Source organism: Oncorhynchus mykiss, chromosome 1 (assembly GCF_057628025.1).
Source record: "Oncorhynchus mykiss isolate SJ-2025 chromosome 1, ASM5762802v1, whole genome shotgun sequence".
Taxonomy (NCBI): domain Eukaryota; kingdom Metazoa; phylum Chordata; class Actinopteri; order Salmoniformes; family Salmonidae; genus Oncorhynchus; species Oncorhynchus mykiss.
The window spans coordinates 28140397-28158095 of record NC_143022.1 but is presented as its reverse complement, the minus strand read 5'-3'; the positions used below and the strand labels follow the sequence as shown (position 1 = coordinate 28158095).

The 17699-nt window shown below is 45.6% G+C and overlaps 1 protein-coding gene across 2 annotated transcripts in view; it reads right to left on the bottom strand.

The window, feature by feature from the left end:
- The window catches only part of LOC110520060 (zinc finger protein 423), a 146939-nt gene that overhangs the window by 50635 nt on the left and 78605 nt on the right, over positions 1-17699 (bottom strand). Inside the window, exon 6 of one of the 2 annotated variants that reach the window (XM_036974568.2) lies at positions 10045-10065. The exons of the other annotated variant lie outside the window; for it this stretch is intronic. Coding sequence (XP_036830463.1) covers positions 10045-10065 — 21 coding nt within the window. The remainder of the gene's footprint in view (positions 1-10044; positions 10066-17699) is intronic. 2 annotated transcript variants of the gene reach the window in all.

The window sequence follows — 17699 nt, the reverse complement described above, 5'->3', positions numbered from 1 at the left end:
ATATGTGTAATATGTGTACAGTCAGTGTAAGATATGTGTAATATGTGTAATATGTATACAGTCAGTGTAAGATATGTGTAATATGTGTAATATGTATATAGTCAGTGTAAGATATGTGTAATATGTGTAATATGTATATAGTCAGTGTAAGATATGTGTAATATGTGTAATATGTATATAGTCAGTGTAAGATATGTGTAATATGTGTAATATGTATATAGTCAGTGTAAGATATGTGTAATATGTGTAATATGTATATAGTCAGTGTAAGATATGTGTAATATGTGTAATATGTCTACAGTATGTGTAAGATATGTGTAATATGTGTAATATGTGTACAGTCAGTGTAAGATATGTGTAATATGTGTAATATGTATATAGTCAGTGTAAGATATGTGTAATATGTGTAATATGTCTACAGTATGTGTAAGATATGTGTAATATGTGTAATATGTGTACAGTCAGTGTAAGATATGTGTAATATGTGTAATATGTATATAGTCAGTGTAAGATATGTGTAATATGTGTAATATGTATATAGTCAGTGTAAGATATGTGTAATATGTGTAATATGTGTACAGTCAGTGTAAGATATGTGTAATATGTGTAATATGTATATAGTCAGTGTAAGATATGTGTAATATGTGTAATATGTGTACAGTCAGTGTAAGATATGTGTAATATGTGTAATATGTATATAGTCAGTGTAAGATATGTGTAATATGTGTAATATGTATATAGTCAGTGTAAGATATGTGTAATATGTGTAATATGTGTACAGTCAGTGTAAGATATGTGTAATATGTGTAATATGTATATAGTCAGTGTAAGATATGTGTAATATGTGTAATATGTCTACAGTATGTGTAAGATATGAAGAATGTATGTGTGTGAGAGAAGATGCCTTTGTTCTTGTTTGCCCACGTTTGTGTGTGTATTCGTATTATGACATTCTGCATTTATGCGTTAGAAGGCTCCGGCTCGGTATTAGTTGGCCAATACCAATCAATGCGCTGTCAATAAACCCAACATACAACAATTTGGCCAAGTATGTCACACATACAGCACTGTCACTGGCTCAACCTGTGACCCATTTGAACCAGTGTTTGCTCTCCTGTCTGTCCGTCCGTCCGTCCGTCCGTCCGCCCGCCCGCTCAGTCCTGCTCAGCCCTGATCAGCCCTGCTCAGCCCTGAGGGCTACCTGTCAGTGCCCCCCCCCCCCCCCCCCCCCTTGTCTGTAGGGTTGTGGGGGGTGGTGTAGTGATCTGCAGGTATACAGGGCGAGAAGAGAGCTGAAGTTAGGGCGTGGGCTGCCAGCTTTATGTTTTCTGTAATTAAAACAGCATTAGGCTATTTATTTCCTCTCCCCGTGCGGAGCTGATTGGGCATGAGGGAATGTGGGACTCGCAAAGCAGAGAAGAAGCACAATTACACGCCATCAGCAGACAACATTAACTCGCTAATAGGAACACGGCAATAAAACTTTATTATTATGGGGGAAGATTATTGCAGCGTCTGAGCTAACATTTATAATACTTAGCGATGAGCATCGCGTGGGGCGGAAAGACAAAGGGGGAAGGCTCGAGGAGGGAGGCTGGGGGGGTCTCGCTTGCTTTAGCCCTGTCTGTCTCAGGACCTACGTTATCCTCAGCTCTGATGCGTTGCAGTGGGCAGGACTGACCTTAGCCCACCCTTCCAGGGCTGTCACACTACTGGTACAGGAAGAGGGGGTGAAACCCCCAGCCTCCCCATCTACCTGAGAAAAAGCAGGGAAATGCTTTAATGTCTTAGTTGTAGCCTCAGTGTGTAGTGAGCTATCTGAAATAGCTTAAGACTCAATGAAAACACAAAGACTCATTAAAAGTAATGATTACTGAAGTCAATATTAGTACAACCTGAACATCAGATCAGGTCAAAGTGAACTAATATCGGCGACAAACTAAAAATGCCAACATGTAACACCAACACAATTACAGAGTGCAGATTGCAGGGGGAAAAAGTGAGGGAATAAATTGCGGAAGGAAGTGAGTTTGCATGAGTAAGCAAGAGAGAAGGAGGTAGGTAGGTTCAAAATGTAGAGAAATAGTGTAGTTGTTAGGTCCTTCATCCTCTGCCCTGGGCTGAGGAGAGAGAGGGAGAGAGAGAGAGAGAGAGAGAGAGAGAGAGAGAGAGAGAGAGAGAGAGAGAGAGAGAGAGGAAGAGAGAGAGAGAGAGGGAGAGGGAGGGAGAGTGGGAGAGAGAGAGGGAGAGAGAGGGAGTGAGAGAGAGAGAGAGAGAGAGAGAGAGAGAGAGAGAGAGAGGGAGGGAGGGAGAGAGAGAGAGAGAGAGCGAGAGAGAGAGAGGCAGAGACAGAGAGGGAGAGAGGGAGTGAGAGAGGGAGAGAGAGGGAGGGAGGGAGAGAGAGAGAGAGAGAGGGAGAGAGAGAGAGAGAGCGAGTGAGAGAGGGAGGGAGAGAGAGAGAGAGAGAGAGAGGGGGGGGGGAGAGAGAGAGAGAGAGGGGGAGAGAGAGAGAGCGGCCTCCCCTCTTTTAGCAGTCAGTTCACGTCGGGCGGATAAATTATTCACGCCCGTGGAGACGGCCGCCACATGGTGTAATGAGAAGGACATGCATTGATACCAAATATTGCTGTTGGGAAACTATCGATCTGAAAGCTATTTGTCCAAAGTTTAGTGTGGAACCGAAGGCTGTCAGCGTGTTTTAATGTGACTGATGGACCAACCACCAGACCCCTCCCTCCCTCACTCAGTCCCTCACGCTCCCTCTCTTTTCTCTCCCGCCAAATCCCCTCAGTCTCGCAGAGAAAATGTAGATTTATTTGTTCAAGAGGGTTGAGCAATTAAATGTGTAAACCAGACAATGTTGCAAGACACTTCGACACCTCATCTTTAACCCTTGAGATCTCATGTTCAAGATGAACAGGGCTAGATAGAGTCGTCTGAAACCCATCCACCACTCTGCTCCACACTAAAGTGGACTAAACCTATAGTAGTACTGACATTTTATTACACCAGTGTTCACATCAGTGATCTAGACATGAAATGTCTGTTCAGCCTGCTCTCTGCCTCACACACAGTGTCTCATTTTCACATTTCCTGCAGTTGTACCATTAAGTGTGAATCACCCTGTGCTTAGATTGGCATGTATAAGAGGAAGTCTGTGAGTCCAGTGGGCTATGAGGCTCTTTAGAAGGGGTTTATGATTCCTCCATGGTCCACCTATTAGGGAAAATCGGAATAATACCGCCCAGAGCCAACACATACACATGTATGCGCACATGCACGCAAACACACAAACACACAGTAACACAAACTGATTTAACTCCCTTGCCATGGCTTTACTTCTGCTAGTGGGCAGATTTGCTGTGGACCAGGCGTCGTCATAGCTTGACTGTAAACAGAGGTCTGCAAGTACTCACAGAGAGAAAAAGGAACACTCCATTGCCCCCTAGCCTTCTAACTGCCCTCTCTGTTCTCTCCATAGTGACCCCCACATAAATCCCCTGCACCCCCAATTCCCCTCTCCTCACCTCCCCCGTCTCTCCTGTCTCCTGCAGCAGTAATAGATGAAGATACTCCTGTTTGGGAGGGTGCAGGGGAAATCAGAGCACTACCTGTGCCTGGGCCCTCACTGGGATACATACTAGTTGTCATGGGGGGGTTCTAGCTGGAGGGAGAGGATACATCCATGAAACTACATATAGCTGTAAAAAGACACATCGCTCAGTAAAGAGCTCTGCTGGTAAACCTAGCGTAACCACTCAAACACATGTTTTGAACTAACCCGGAAGACTTTCCGGCAGAGTCTACTCTAAGTCTCTACACATGACCTTATGCACGGAAATGTAGTCAGCCACAGCTGGTGTGTGTGACGGCCCAGGCAAGGAGCAGAATTTGTGCTCTCAGGTCTCAGCTCAGTCAGGAGATGCTAATGACCCTGCACTTACCGCCAGCGACACCTTTCCCCTCTCGAACCCTCCCAGCCGTCCCAGCCCCAGACAGCACTGCAGTTACTGCCTCACTATGCACTAGGCCTGCCGAACACGGCACTACAATTACAATATCAGGGATACGCACAGGTCTGCTGAAGTAAAGGGGAGAGGGAACAAAATAAAATACTGATCCGACATGCAGTCTAGAGACTAAAATAGTTGTGAACTAAGACAACTGTGTAAGATCAGAACTGTACTAACCCAGTATGGAGCTCTGAGCGCAGACAGCCTCTAAACTCAACTCCCAAACACCATGGTGAGAAATCATTCTGTTACAGGAGAAAAAAACAACCTCAAACTAATTCACACAGACGGCCCTAACACCCACAGCTTCATGCCCCGCAATATGCATAACACACACACCCTCACACATTGGGGGCACCATAGCATCTCCACAGGTGCAGGTCTCTAATGAAACCCCAGTTGTGGCGATATGAAGGCGTCGCTTGCTCCGACGGGATAATTACGCCACTCCCTGGCAGCTGAGTTTGGCAGATGTATGGGAGGCAGCACGCGGCGCCAAGCGCACCATAACGAGCACCGGGGAGCGGAGGTGGGATTCGGCAAGACCCCGCCATCCGCCATTAACAGGTTGGCACCGTCACAAATGAGTGTTTTTCACGAGAGCCCGGGAAGGCTGTGAAATTCCAATGAATTCTGGAGCTATGTCGCAACACAGTGTTGGGAGAGAAAGAGAGAGAGATGAAAGGGAGATGAGAGAAAGAAAACCAAAAGCAGGGAGGAAATGGAGGAAGACGAAGGAGAAAGAGGGGGAAAGGTTCACGCCGCCATGGTGGGATTTGTCACCTCTCTCAGCACAGGGAGCCCAGAGCAATGCACTTTGGGAAATTATTGAATCAGAATGCATTGATTTTCGCTGGGGAGAAGAAAGCATTCAAAGTCAAAAAAAGCCTTGAAAAACAGTCATGGTTGAGTATTAGGGAGGAAATTGTAGGATACCTTTGTATTATAATAGGGAGCAGCATCAAGAGAACACCATTTTACACAACTGTTTAATAGGGAGAAGATAAGAACGGAATACTATTGCTTCAGCATTTCTCCTCTGCCCTCTCTTCCTTTCATTTCAGTCTCTTCCTGTCATCATACTTTGTAATCAGGAAAACACAGCCAAGATAAACCTTGCACACTTCACTGCTAAAACCGCTCAGTGTGTGTACAGAACATGCCTGAGTGTATCCAATGTCTTCATACGCTGTGTCCTACAACTAGCCTTACTACCCTGCCACTGACCGGACAGCAACATTAGATCAGTGAAATGCAGTGTGTCTAGTCCATATCCACCCAGAGCTGTATTCTGTATGCATGATCCTGTTTTGATCTGCTTCCATTTTCCACCACCCTCCACATCAGCAGCAGCTGCATCATTTAATGGTCATTTGTAAACGCCGTCAACAGCAATCAGTGATCACTAATCACTAATGAACCAACACTGCGTCTTATTACAGCCTGAATCACAACCATGAATCAGTGCGCTACTCACTACAAACAAAAGAATGGGTGCCTCACTCTCCCACATGCGCCCACTTCTCCCTGTCTCTCCATCCCTCTCTCTCTCTGTGATGCTAAACGATTTCAAGGTGACCCTGGCTGAATTGAGGCGAGTGTTTTCCTCGCGCTGCTCCAGTCTGGTCCCAGTAATTAACACCAGCGCCTAATGAAGTCCAGCTGCTCACCGCGCATGCCAAAAACCGGAAGAGCCCCTGTCAGGCAGCTATCACTCTCCTCACACCCCCACCCCTCTCCTCTCCCCTCTCTATCCTCCCATCCCTGTGTCTGTCCCTTATCCCTCTCTCCATCAACCCCCTGTCCTCAACCTCTCCCTGGCTTGGAAGGTCAGCCTCCCCCTGTCAGTGGCCTCCCCCTGCCAGTGGCCTAGTGTACATTCTGCCCTCCCTCCACCTCTTCACCATCAAAAACACTGCTCATGCAGTCCTCCACTACTTTCCACCTCTTCTCTCTCACTCCCTCTCACTGCCAAATTCCCTTCATTCCCCACCGTCCAACTGATCCCTCTTCATCTCCCTCTTTCCATCTCTCCCTCTATCTTCCTGCCAACTCCCACTTCTCGCTCTCCATCTCTCCATTGCCCTAATAATCTCTTTCACACTCTTTCCATCCTCCCTGCTTCTGTCTGTTTTTACTCCAGTTAGACCAATTAAAGCATAATGTAACCACAAAGTTGCCATACCTTCTTCATTTGAATTCGGGAGTAATTATATTACATGGGGTGTAATATAAAGCATAATAAAAAAGTTTGTAATAAATATTTTCCCTAAAAAGTGAAACCCCAGAAAACCCATGGTAGCTTGAGTGCTAAATCACATCAGGTTGCCAGCTGTACCTTTTCCCTCCTGTTGCATCCCGACTCCCCACTCCTATTTAACCGTGTGATGCTCACTAAAACCCTGTATCAAAGTTGCATGTATCGGTCAGCCTGTCACCTTTCTGGGAGCCACGCATTGCATCCTGGGAGTGGGGCTTTGAATACAGAGGTCGAGCACCTGCCTCTCCCACCCAGACATACACACACACAAACATGTGCAAACACACACAAGCGTACACAAACACAGAGGCACATACGGAGAAGCTAATAGCAGGTGGGGGGCCTGTGCCGCGCTGGGATCTCCACCCCCGGCACTCAGCAGCTAAAAGGAAGGGGGCGTTGGGGAAACTTTCCCCCAATCATCTCTAGCTGACATTCTGCTTGATCTGGAGAAAGATGATCTGTGACATCCTCTCATGCCTCCCACCTGGCTCCCCACTGACGTATCAGACTCAAATCACTTCCGACAGACAGGAGACGCTAATTAGCGCAGAGGAGTTAGAAACGTAGCATTTTATCTGACTTCATCAGAAAGACTGATCTAAAACCCAATCTGCACATCTTCCATTCTAAATTAACTATGAGATAGCAGGTCATTAGGAGCCTTAACAGAGACCATTAGAGAACCCTGGAGGTCAAAGATCAACTGATTTATTCTCTGTTGATGAACTTGTCTCTATTACTCTCCTCCCCGTCCATGAATGCCTCATCCTTTCCTCCATCTCTCCTCCCTCCATCTCTCAATCTCTTGTCCCTCCATCTCTCCTCCCTCCATCTCTCCTCCCTCCATCTCTCCTATGTACTCTGTCCTCCGCTGTGAGCTCACACACTCAGGTCAATGTGATTTATTATGGTGTGTGATGCTCTGCTCTCCTGCACCCTCCCCACACCTCCCACACCCCCCGCACCGCCTCTCACCACTGTACCCAGAACCTTCCTCACCGGCTTCGACAGATGTCGCCGTCACTCGAGAAAATAAATTCAGAATACTTAACGAATTAAGCGAGGAGCTAATTGTGGCTGGCCCGTGTTTATCATGCGCAGAAAGGCAAGCGGCTTGTTTGTCTTTTAACAATTACCAGACAAAGCAGGGAGAGGAGGCAGGGAGGGGGAGGAGGGAGTTTAATTGTCCCATTCTTCCCAGCAGCTGGCTCAGCCACACCTGGGCGGGTGTGAGAGCCGGGCGGAGCAAGGGGGAGAGAAGGGCAGGTGCACCTCTGACATCACTAAAACAAGCACAGGCCGACTTAAGGTATGAGACGCAAATACACTCTCTACTACTGTATAACACAGACATCAAGGGCTGGCATTAGTGGTTGTAGACACAAATTACATTTACCTTTGTATAAAACACACACGGAAAAATGGATTACATGTAGCCCCTCTTAATTTCTCATCATTATTCTCATGCACCCCCCCTCATCAGGATCTGAGATGCCGATACACAGACGCACGCACACGCGCACGCACACGCACACACACACACAAGTGTGGCAATTTTCCATTCTGTTCCCATACGTTTTGGAGGAGCTCCCCCTGAGCAGTTCTCTTATAGATCTCCAAACAGCTTGTAATTACTTTTAATAGACAGCATAAGAAGCAAATCAAGCGCAAACGTGGAAAAATGAGCTCTCAGGGGGATCAAACAGCACTCAGCCTTGCAAACAAACACTTCACCAACATCTGAGCTATTTCTCCTCCTGCTTTTTTAAAACTTACAAACATGTCATACTCAGTGGGGGGGGAACTAGAGAAACACAGAAGAGAGCGGCAGAGAAAGAAAGGGAGAAAGAAAGGGAGAAAGAAAGGGAGAAAGAGAGGGAGAAAGAAAGGGAGAAAGAAAGAATGACAGGAACACAATGGCCGTGAAGTAGTTACTGTTATTGGGTTAGTTGCTACCTAGATTCTGTGGGAGGCTCTCTGACTCATAAGCACTTCAGTCTGGCTGGCAGCCTACGACCATGTGCACACCCGTGTTCCTGTTACTTAATGTTGTCTGTATGACGAGAGGTCAGCTGACATTCTGCTAAACAATCGACTTCCCTCATATCCAATCGCAATGAAGCAGTCAAGAAGGTCCTTAAAGGAGAAATACCAAATATACATGCCCTCCTGCCTTCCTTCATCCTCCCCCACTCCATGATACCCTCCCTCCTTTCATGATACCCTCCCTCCCTCCTTTCATGATACCCTCCCTCCCTCCTTTCATGATACCCTCTCTCCCTCCTTCCATGATACCCTCCCTCCCTCCCTTCTTCCATGATAACCTCCCTCCCTCCCTCCCTCCCTGATACCCTCTCTCCCCTACATCCTCCCTCCCTCACTCCCCTCTGGTGTTCTGGCTGGCTGGCTCCAGGTGGTGAGGGATATGCATGAGGGGCCTGTCATCTGTTCCCATGTTCATAGCATCACCACAGTGTGTTACTGTGTGTTCAGTGGAGACCAGTAGACAACCAACATCCTCCAACACACCTCATTAACACTATCATGTTCTACAGTCAAGGGAAGGGCAGATATAGAGGCATATTTGAGATGGTGACTATTTGAATGAGGATCATGTATGATACAATAATTAATTAACCTTACTCATGAGCAATGGTGTAATGAGCCTGGACTGAACGCAGAGAGCGGCTTTCATCTGTCAAAAACATTGCCCTATGGCTATCAGGCTGGCACACGACGAACACACACACTCATGCACCCAGTGGAGTGAGCCATCATCCACATTATCCACATCCATGGACTCCTAAAGCTTCTTGTGTGCTGCCTCATTAAGTCTTCAGTGACACAGAGCCCACACCAGGTCTCTCTCACCAGTCTCTCTCCCTTGCTCTCTCTTCACCTCACACACACACACCGACACACACACTACGAGGAGTTTGCTCAAGCACTGCCCAACTGCAGCACAGACAGACATCACTAGAGGCAGATAGCTGGGTTGTCACAGGAAGAGAACAGAGTACAGGTCTGGCCTCAGTATAAAGGGTTAGTCTCATGATGTCTCTAAAGGATAGATAGTACGTTAAACATCACTCATGCATTAAGGCTAACATATGACTTCAAGTCCAAGACAGCAGGACTATAGTTGGGAGCATTGACCTTATAGTAGGGACTGATTTACCAGTGAGAGGTCAGGTCTGAGCCAGAGGAGGAGAGGAATAACATGACTACACTACTGTATTGTGAGATCACTTCTGGGTTAAAGGGATCAGCCGGGATGCCTTTCCGCCACTCTGCTCAACTGGGTTCATGCTCGGGGCGCTAGCTCGCTAAGTTCATTGAAATGAATAAGTGAGAATCATGAATGAGATGCATCATTAGCTGGGCTCCCCCAGGGGCACTTAGATTCAGGTGATTGGCTGTACCCTGGGCCTGGCTGGGGGGGGGGGGGGGGTTCATCATGCATACACAGCCATCATCAGGGGTGGGGGTGAACCTTTATGTTGGTGTGCAAATAATATGAGAGGGTTTGCATTGAGAGTGGGGCTACAGCTCCTCTTGACACGGTTGCAGTGCCAATTAAGCATTCTGCTATTTTTTATTTGGAGTATTGTACAATATTATCTATTGTGTGCATCATGCAGTGTCCTGCCTGTAGCCCTATTTAGCCATATGGGCTGGTCCCCCTCCCTACTCTTTCCCAGTGCTCAACAGGCAGTGAGGCAGGTCTCCATTCACACAGCTTGGTATGGAGAGAGAAGGGGGACAAACCTTGCAGCTGGGCAGGTTCTCCTACAGGCGTCCGACAGGCAAGGTGGGTGGAAAGAGAAGGCAGGGTGACAGTTAGTCAGTAGGTCCATGATTAGATGGGGGTTAGGGGGTTCATACATGGGGGGTTATGGTGGGGCAGCAGCTACCATACCATGCACCTGACACTCTCTCTTTATCCAGATCCGGACTGATGCTCATCCTTCAATATCAAACCAACTCACTCTACTCTGTCGTCACAAGACCAAGATTAAAATCACAATTCATGTCCACCAGGAAATGAATATGATGGAAATACCAATGAAGAAACTGAGTCATAAGACTAAAGTGCTCAACTGATGCGATTGTATATCCAGACTTAGTTTAGGCCTTGCTGAGGGGAGAAACAGTCTGACTCCAGTATATGCTTTAATAGATGTATCTATTACACTGCTCTCTTCCACGGGTACTGTTACTGGAGTGGGGAAGAGAGAGACACCCAGCCTTGAGATGGAAGGAGGGGGAGAGAGAGGAGACGGGGGTAGAGGGAGAGAGAAAGAGAAAGAAAGAGGTGGAGAGAGAGAGGTGGGAGGTGGAGCGAGAGCGAGGTGGAGAGAGAGAGAGGGCTGAATGGGGGGGAGAGAGAGTACAGCTCAATCTACTAATAAAAGCAGATGAAAGTGAGGTTAAACACAATATGCTAATTGAAATGTGTTGGCTGATTAAGGGCGATTGAGAGGAGAGTGGGCGTGCTGTGAGTTCTGGGTGCCGGTGATTAGTGAGGCATTAGTGTCTGCATGCTTTTCCTCAGGATGTGTTGGAGAGCAGAGCCGCGTGCGTGCGTGTGTGTGTGTGTGTGTGTGTGTGTGTGTGTGAGAGAGAGAGTGAGTGTAATGTTTACTCTTCATTTTTATTGTTTATTTCACTTTTGTACATTATCTACTTCACTTGCTTTGGCAATGTTAACATATGTTTCCCATGCCAATAAAGCCCCTTGAATTTGGAAGAGAGAAAGGGGGGGGGGGGGGGGGGGGGGGGGGGGGGATAGTGAGGTGATGTGAATGAGTAAGCTCCTCATTTCTCCCATCTCAGCCTGTCCTGAAGTGTGTAAGCCCACAAATACTGAGAGCAGCACATGCATCCACACGCAAAAAATGGTGCTTGCATATTCTGACCAAATACCAGTAGTAGTAGCAGTTGTACCGCACAAATATTTGTATCAGCTACCATGAGTATTTTTAGAAGAGAAAGATATAGCTGGGTATCGACAACCACAATCTGTATCTCTTTACCTTGTTTATTGCTGTCGGTTGAGTTGCTAAGGCAGTCTTTGCCTGCTTAGAATTCCCTTTTCTGTCTTTTCTCTCTCCCTCACTTCTCTCCTCTCTTTGTGTGTTGGGGTCTCTCAGGAGGACCACACTGGCATTTTTTTTTGCAGGCTTTATTGTTTTCCACTGTGCAGCTGCAAACCATGGAGGAGCCCCCTGCAGGTGTGAGTGGTAAGGCTGCCCCCCCCCCCTTCCCTCTGCCTCCCTTCTCTGTCCCTCCCCCCTGACTCTCCCACCCCTGTCAGCAGGGGAGGCCGACGTGCAGGGCCAGTTGCACCACTGAGCCCTGCCAAACCAGGGCTAAAATTACGCTCTGAATGCATAGAGCACTGTGATTAACCACACAGGTGGGATCCCCAGCCTAGGGCCCTGGGGGGTGGCCCCACTGTGGTGCACAGCACCCCCCCCCCAACCTCACACCCCGCTATGGCACGGCTAGCCTATAAATAGGGAAGATGCAGAACCACGGAACTGTATCCAGTTTCTTAGAACAGTCCTTCCATCCCTATTCCCTTGTCACTATGAGGAAAACAAGATGGCGTCGACACTGCTGAGAGCTTTTGTCTCAAATGTGAAGGCTTTACCACATCATACACATAAGTGTAAGACGTATGTCATAACAAAAATAATATGAAAAAGGCATTTTACAATTTATCTCAATAGTAATTTTGTCAAGACTAATTAATAGTTAGTCTTCATGCCCACAATACCACTCAGCTGAGACACTGAAAAAGCAGCCATTGCTAATGACTCCACACACTTTTTCAAATATTAGTTTCAGTTGTTCCCTACTCACCTCAGCCTTCCCAATGTATTGTCTCCTTGGTATCCAACCTGGACTCAGGGTTATACGTAACATAGTAAATTAAAATCCGTAACGCTCAAATTAGTATGATATGTTACTTTTGGTATGGTATGTATTAATTTGTGGATGTCCATCATCCATTTCCTATGATATATTACAAATGTTATGAGTTACAATTCATACGATATGTTACGAATTGCAATTTGTTGTGGCTAATGTTAGCTAGGTTGCTAAGTGACTAACGCTAATGTTAGCTAGGTGGCTAAAGTTAGCTAGTCTAGAGGTTAGGGTTAAGGTTACGTTAAAGGGTTAACATTAAGGGAATGGTTAGCTAACATGCTAAGTAGTTGCAAATTAGCTAAAAAGTAGTAAATAGTTGCAACATTTCTAATGAGCAAAAATTAGATTCGAACACACAACTTTTGGGCTGCTAGACGTTTGTGTTACACCCCCCCCCCCCCCCTTTGTTTTTGACTTAAGTAACCTTTTGTCTTATGTGGCCAAGTCAAACATAACATTTCCTATTTATTTCATAGTCCTATATTTTTGTTTACTATGTTACATCTAGTTTATGAGACCAGCCTGTGATATCCCTCCATCTGGGTAAAGGAAATGAAAATGATCTGGCCCTCTGACACTCTTTCTCCCTGGGAAATGAGAGGCTCTGGTCCACCAGTCCTATTGTTCAGCATGTGGCCCTGGAAGGGGTGGACTATTATTATTGTGATTATTTCCATCTTTGCGCAGGCACGCAGACATGGGGATCAGTCACAGCCCACACGGCAGGCACGGCGCAGGGCTTTACAACACAATAGCAGAACACTGGGGTGTCTCTACAGGCAGGTTATCACCCCGGGCCAAAATGTCTTCTCTCTCTCCTCTTCTCTGTGTGAGAAATGGGATTTTGTGTGGCTGGCTGTTTAACTATGGGAGTGTGTAGACAATTATCATGGGTGGAGAGTGTACACAAATGTAGTGGTTGGTGGGTGTTAGCATGGACATGTTTATACTTTTCAAAAAAGTATAAACAGATCTTGTAAAATTAATTACTTCCTTTCAAGGAACTCATCAAGTTATTTAGTCCTATTACGGAATATAGTATTAAAAATAAAAACGATACCTTACATTAATGACGTTTTTAAGAACAGACAGCAGTTTCCCTCTCTCTCAGTCAGTTTCCATCTGTTCATCCCATTACAGCTGATGTCGTCTGACAGGGGTTTAAGAGGCCATGGGTACACTACACTCTACTTTGCCCAGTGTGCAGTTAGAGCAGATTTGGAGGACTCTATCACATTACTGGATTAGATTATACAGTTGGAAGTCTCTCTGCCTCCCTTCAAATCACCTGTCCTCCAGGACAGAGTAAAACACTGGCACTGCCCTGAGGATGCTGCTGTATAATCACATTCCAGTCTAACCTCACAGTGGAGAGACGCTTGACAGGTCAATGACTTGGATACTGAGTGACAGGCTGACAGGCCAATCTGATAGGGAAGATCTTTAACAGGGGGAGTGAGGCTGTAACGCAAGTAAACAGGTTTATCTATCTATCTGTGTGTGTGTGTGTATACTGTATGTATGCGTGTGCCGTGTGTATCATGATAATTCTGCTAGCGTAATCACACGTGACACTGTGTGACACTGTCTGAGCAGTGTTGTTAAGCAGTTTCCTCTCCACCCAGGCACACAGCAGTGGTATGTCTACATTAAATAATCAGAGCAGTTCAATCAACAGGCAGCAGGAGAAATAAACCCACATTCCTCCAGGCCCACTGCCTGCTGGAGAACACCGCTCGCATGGCGTTTGCCTGGCGCACCACTCTGATTAATTAACACCCGCTTTTGTACACCCCCTCTCTCCAGCTTGATTAAGCTCTCTTCCAGCAGAACGTGCCTGCACCTCCACTTCTCCCAGTCTCATCGATTATCATCCGCACTCGAGCTTGGCTAGCAACACAAAAATGAAACCACAGCTAGTGAGGATGCATGAATAACAAGCCATCTGAGGAAATCATCAACTTCAGCTAAATACATCTTCAAAGCTAAGCAAGTGTGTGTGTGTGTGTGGGGGGGGGGGGGGCTGCCCATCCACACGCTCTGTGGGGTGGACGTGTATGAGGAAAGAGGAAAAGTGACAATTGGGAAGTCAAACATAGATCCTACACACACGTGTGGGGTGGGGTGGGCTGGGCTCACACAGGAAGGGGCTGGGAGCAGCCAGCATTCGGCAGATGTTGGAGTGTTCAGGATGTAAACTGAATGATATGCAGTGTCACCTCCTTGTTAATGATCATTCCTACACAAAGCTGTGAGGGGGAGAGCAGTGGTACGATCATACCTTCACAAACATCACTGTGGATAACAGGGCAGGGTGGGTGGGTATGTGGGGTGTCTCTCTGCACATCTTCACTGTGCAAATGTGAAGAGTGCAGGGAACATACACTGGGGAGGGGAAGTGTGTGTGTTTGCAAGTTAGTTTATTTCAGGTTTCTCAGTTACATCAGGGGAGGGGCTGAGATAGCATGAATGACAAAAGACACCCACCAAAGTGCACCCACAACACACACACCTCTACCACACACAGACCTGGGATGGCAGACGAACATCAATAACATTTATGGAAATGGGAGGTGAGTGTCAGAACACCTGCAAAGTAGCGGAGAGGAAGAAATGAAGTGGACATGATTACCCCAGCTGACAAATGGTTAGACAGAAGGGCAGGCCACATCGCTGGTGCTTTGTCATTAGTGATGTGGCGTACAGAAAACACACTGACTGGAGTCATCTTGTTTTAGATCCCTCTCTCCTAAACAGCCTCTCTGCCACAATGGAGATAAAGACAGTATCCATCACCTTACAAACGGTGAACAATGGATTAGAATGAAGAATGTGTTGACTGCTGCTACTCTTCTAGTGAACAAACTGATTTCAAGTATTAAAAAGTACAAAATCCCAACATGTTTTAGGAGGTTAGAAATGTGTTGATGGTCCAATGCAGCTGTTTTTATCGCAATATCAAATCATTTCTGGGTAAAAATGAAGTACCTTACTGTGATTGTTTTCAATTAAAATGGTTAAAAAATAAATAGCTTCTAAGCAAAATTCTTGCTTGAGAAATTGTTCTTTGCTAAGACTGTCTGGTTGCTGTCTAAGTGGGGAGGGGAAAACTGAAAGCTTGTTGTTGGCAGAGAGATTAGGAACTCTTATTGGTCTATTAACTAATTGTCTAATTGTATATTAACTAATGTCTCAAGGCAGACCAAAACTCCATCCCTGACATTTCAGGCAGTCTTTTCAACCAGCTCTTACACTAAAGGGGCATTATCATCATTTTCACAATGTTGCAGTATTACACAGCAAAATCACACTTTTTACTTCACTGGGGCTTTAAACGCGTGAGAACTAATACTTGTGCATTCTGAAGGGTTTCTATAAGGAGAAATGTGGAGAGTAAATATCAAAGCTCAGCGATAACCTCAACAGTCATATATCAAACCTGACAGATAGTGTAGCTTTTTAATGATTGTTTCGTAATCTGCCCAAGAAAGAGAGTAGCGACAGGGAGAGCAGAAAACTCTCCTCTTCTGTGATCTCTTCAATTTTCTCACCAAAGACGCCTCACCAGATAAAGGTTAAGACACTGCTCTTTTTTACTGCTGAAAAGACGTCATCCATCTTTGAAGAGGGGTTAGAAAGAAATAATAAAATAATAACAGTACTTAAAATAATCTTCCTCAATTCCATAATTAATCTCCTCCAGTTTTTGTAACAATTATGATGTTAATTAACCCAAAATTCCCTCCATGGCGGCTGAGAGAGAGAGCCAAGCATTTAAAAGCGCTCCCCCTGCCCCTCTTCCAGCCGCCCCATCACCCCATCACGGAACAGTCTTTTAGGGGGAGAGAACTCTGAAAGGAGAGGATTTTCAGGGTGGAGGAGATGGAGATGAGAGAGAGCATGGGAACCTGGATGGGTCTTCAACCCTCATCAGAGAGCGGAGAGAAAATGAACACAGGGTGAGGCTGGGGAAGGAGGAACGGAGGAAATTAAGTCAACAGTGGAAGTGAGAGAAAAAGAAAGAAAGAAAACTGGGCTGGTGAATGAATCCAATGGAGAATGTATGTTCCCAGCCAGACTCTGGGCTGGTGCAGGCAGTAGGCCTGTATACTATAGCTGTGGTTCTGTACCAGCCCTCTCTCTCAAGACACAACTACTGCAGGACTCGGGAGGACCCACGCACTGAAAATACATCAACCGGCACAACTCTAGTATCAGCTGTCAGGCCTGGAGAAGGATAGGGAGTCGCTGCGGCTCCCAGCGATCTGCCGTTTGTTCTCCCAAATTACTCACAGGCCAAGCTCGTTAATCTACACTATAGTACGCTGCTGCAGCAATTATTACTTCACAGAATAACAACACAGAGGAAGCCTGTAAAAACTACAGAGGAACTTTTCAGTTAAACGCACATCCCAGCAAACCGGGAACATTCTCAGAACATTAGCTAAGATTCCCATTAAATTTGAGTTAATGTTTTATCTAACATTAAGATGATATAATGTTTTGATAACATGTTTTATACATTGTTTCATGAAATATCCTTAGAATGTTCTCCTAACATTCACTAAATGTTGTGAACAACATCTGTAACATCTGTCACAACCACCACAGAATATTCCCAAAGTTCTCATTAGGTTTCCAGGTAATGTAATATTCAGTAATGTTACCAGTAATGTTTTCCCAGCAAACCAAAATTGGTTCTGTGAAAGTTCCCAGAACATTCGTTAGGTTGCGGCAAACGTTCTCATAACACAAAAACTGTCCAGTCATGCTGACGATTATACAATGTTTGTATAAAATGTTCCATTCATGTTACAAGAATGTTCCCAGACACATTTAGTCTGTTCTTTAAAAAGTTTCCCAGAATGTTTCATTAGGTTGTGGGAACAGTGTGGGGACATTACAAAAGATATGTTCCCAAAACACAAAGAACTGTCCATTTGTGAGGATGATTCTTCAATGTTTCTTTTAGGGTGCAAAAAAACATTCACCTGATATTACAAGAACATTCCCAGCACATATTTGGTCTCTTCTTTAAAGTCTCCCAGAATGTTTCTTTATGTTGTGGGAACATTGTGGGCCTATGACAAGAGATAGGTCCCCCCCAGTTGTCCAGTTGTGCTGACATTCAGTTAATGTTTGTATCTGGGTGCAAAAAACATTCCTTTGATGTTGCAAGAATGTTAACAGAACCTTTCTGAGTTCTTTAAAGGTTCCCAGAACATTTCATTCGGTTGTGGGAACAGTTTGGATACATTACACGATACAAGAGATAGGTTTCCTATCTTTAAGAGGTAGGTTTCCTAATGTTTAAGTTAGGTTGCACAGGACATGCCCTTAATGATATTCACGAAGGTTGCACAAAACATTCCCACAATGTTGCATAATGTTAAATAACTTCCAAATAAGTCCGTTTTTATGACATTCATAGCATATTGGTTTTAGATTGAACATGAAATAAAATACAGTGTTATATGTACAACAGC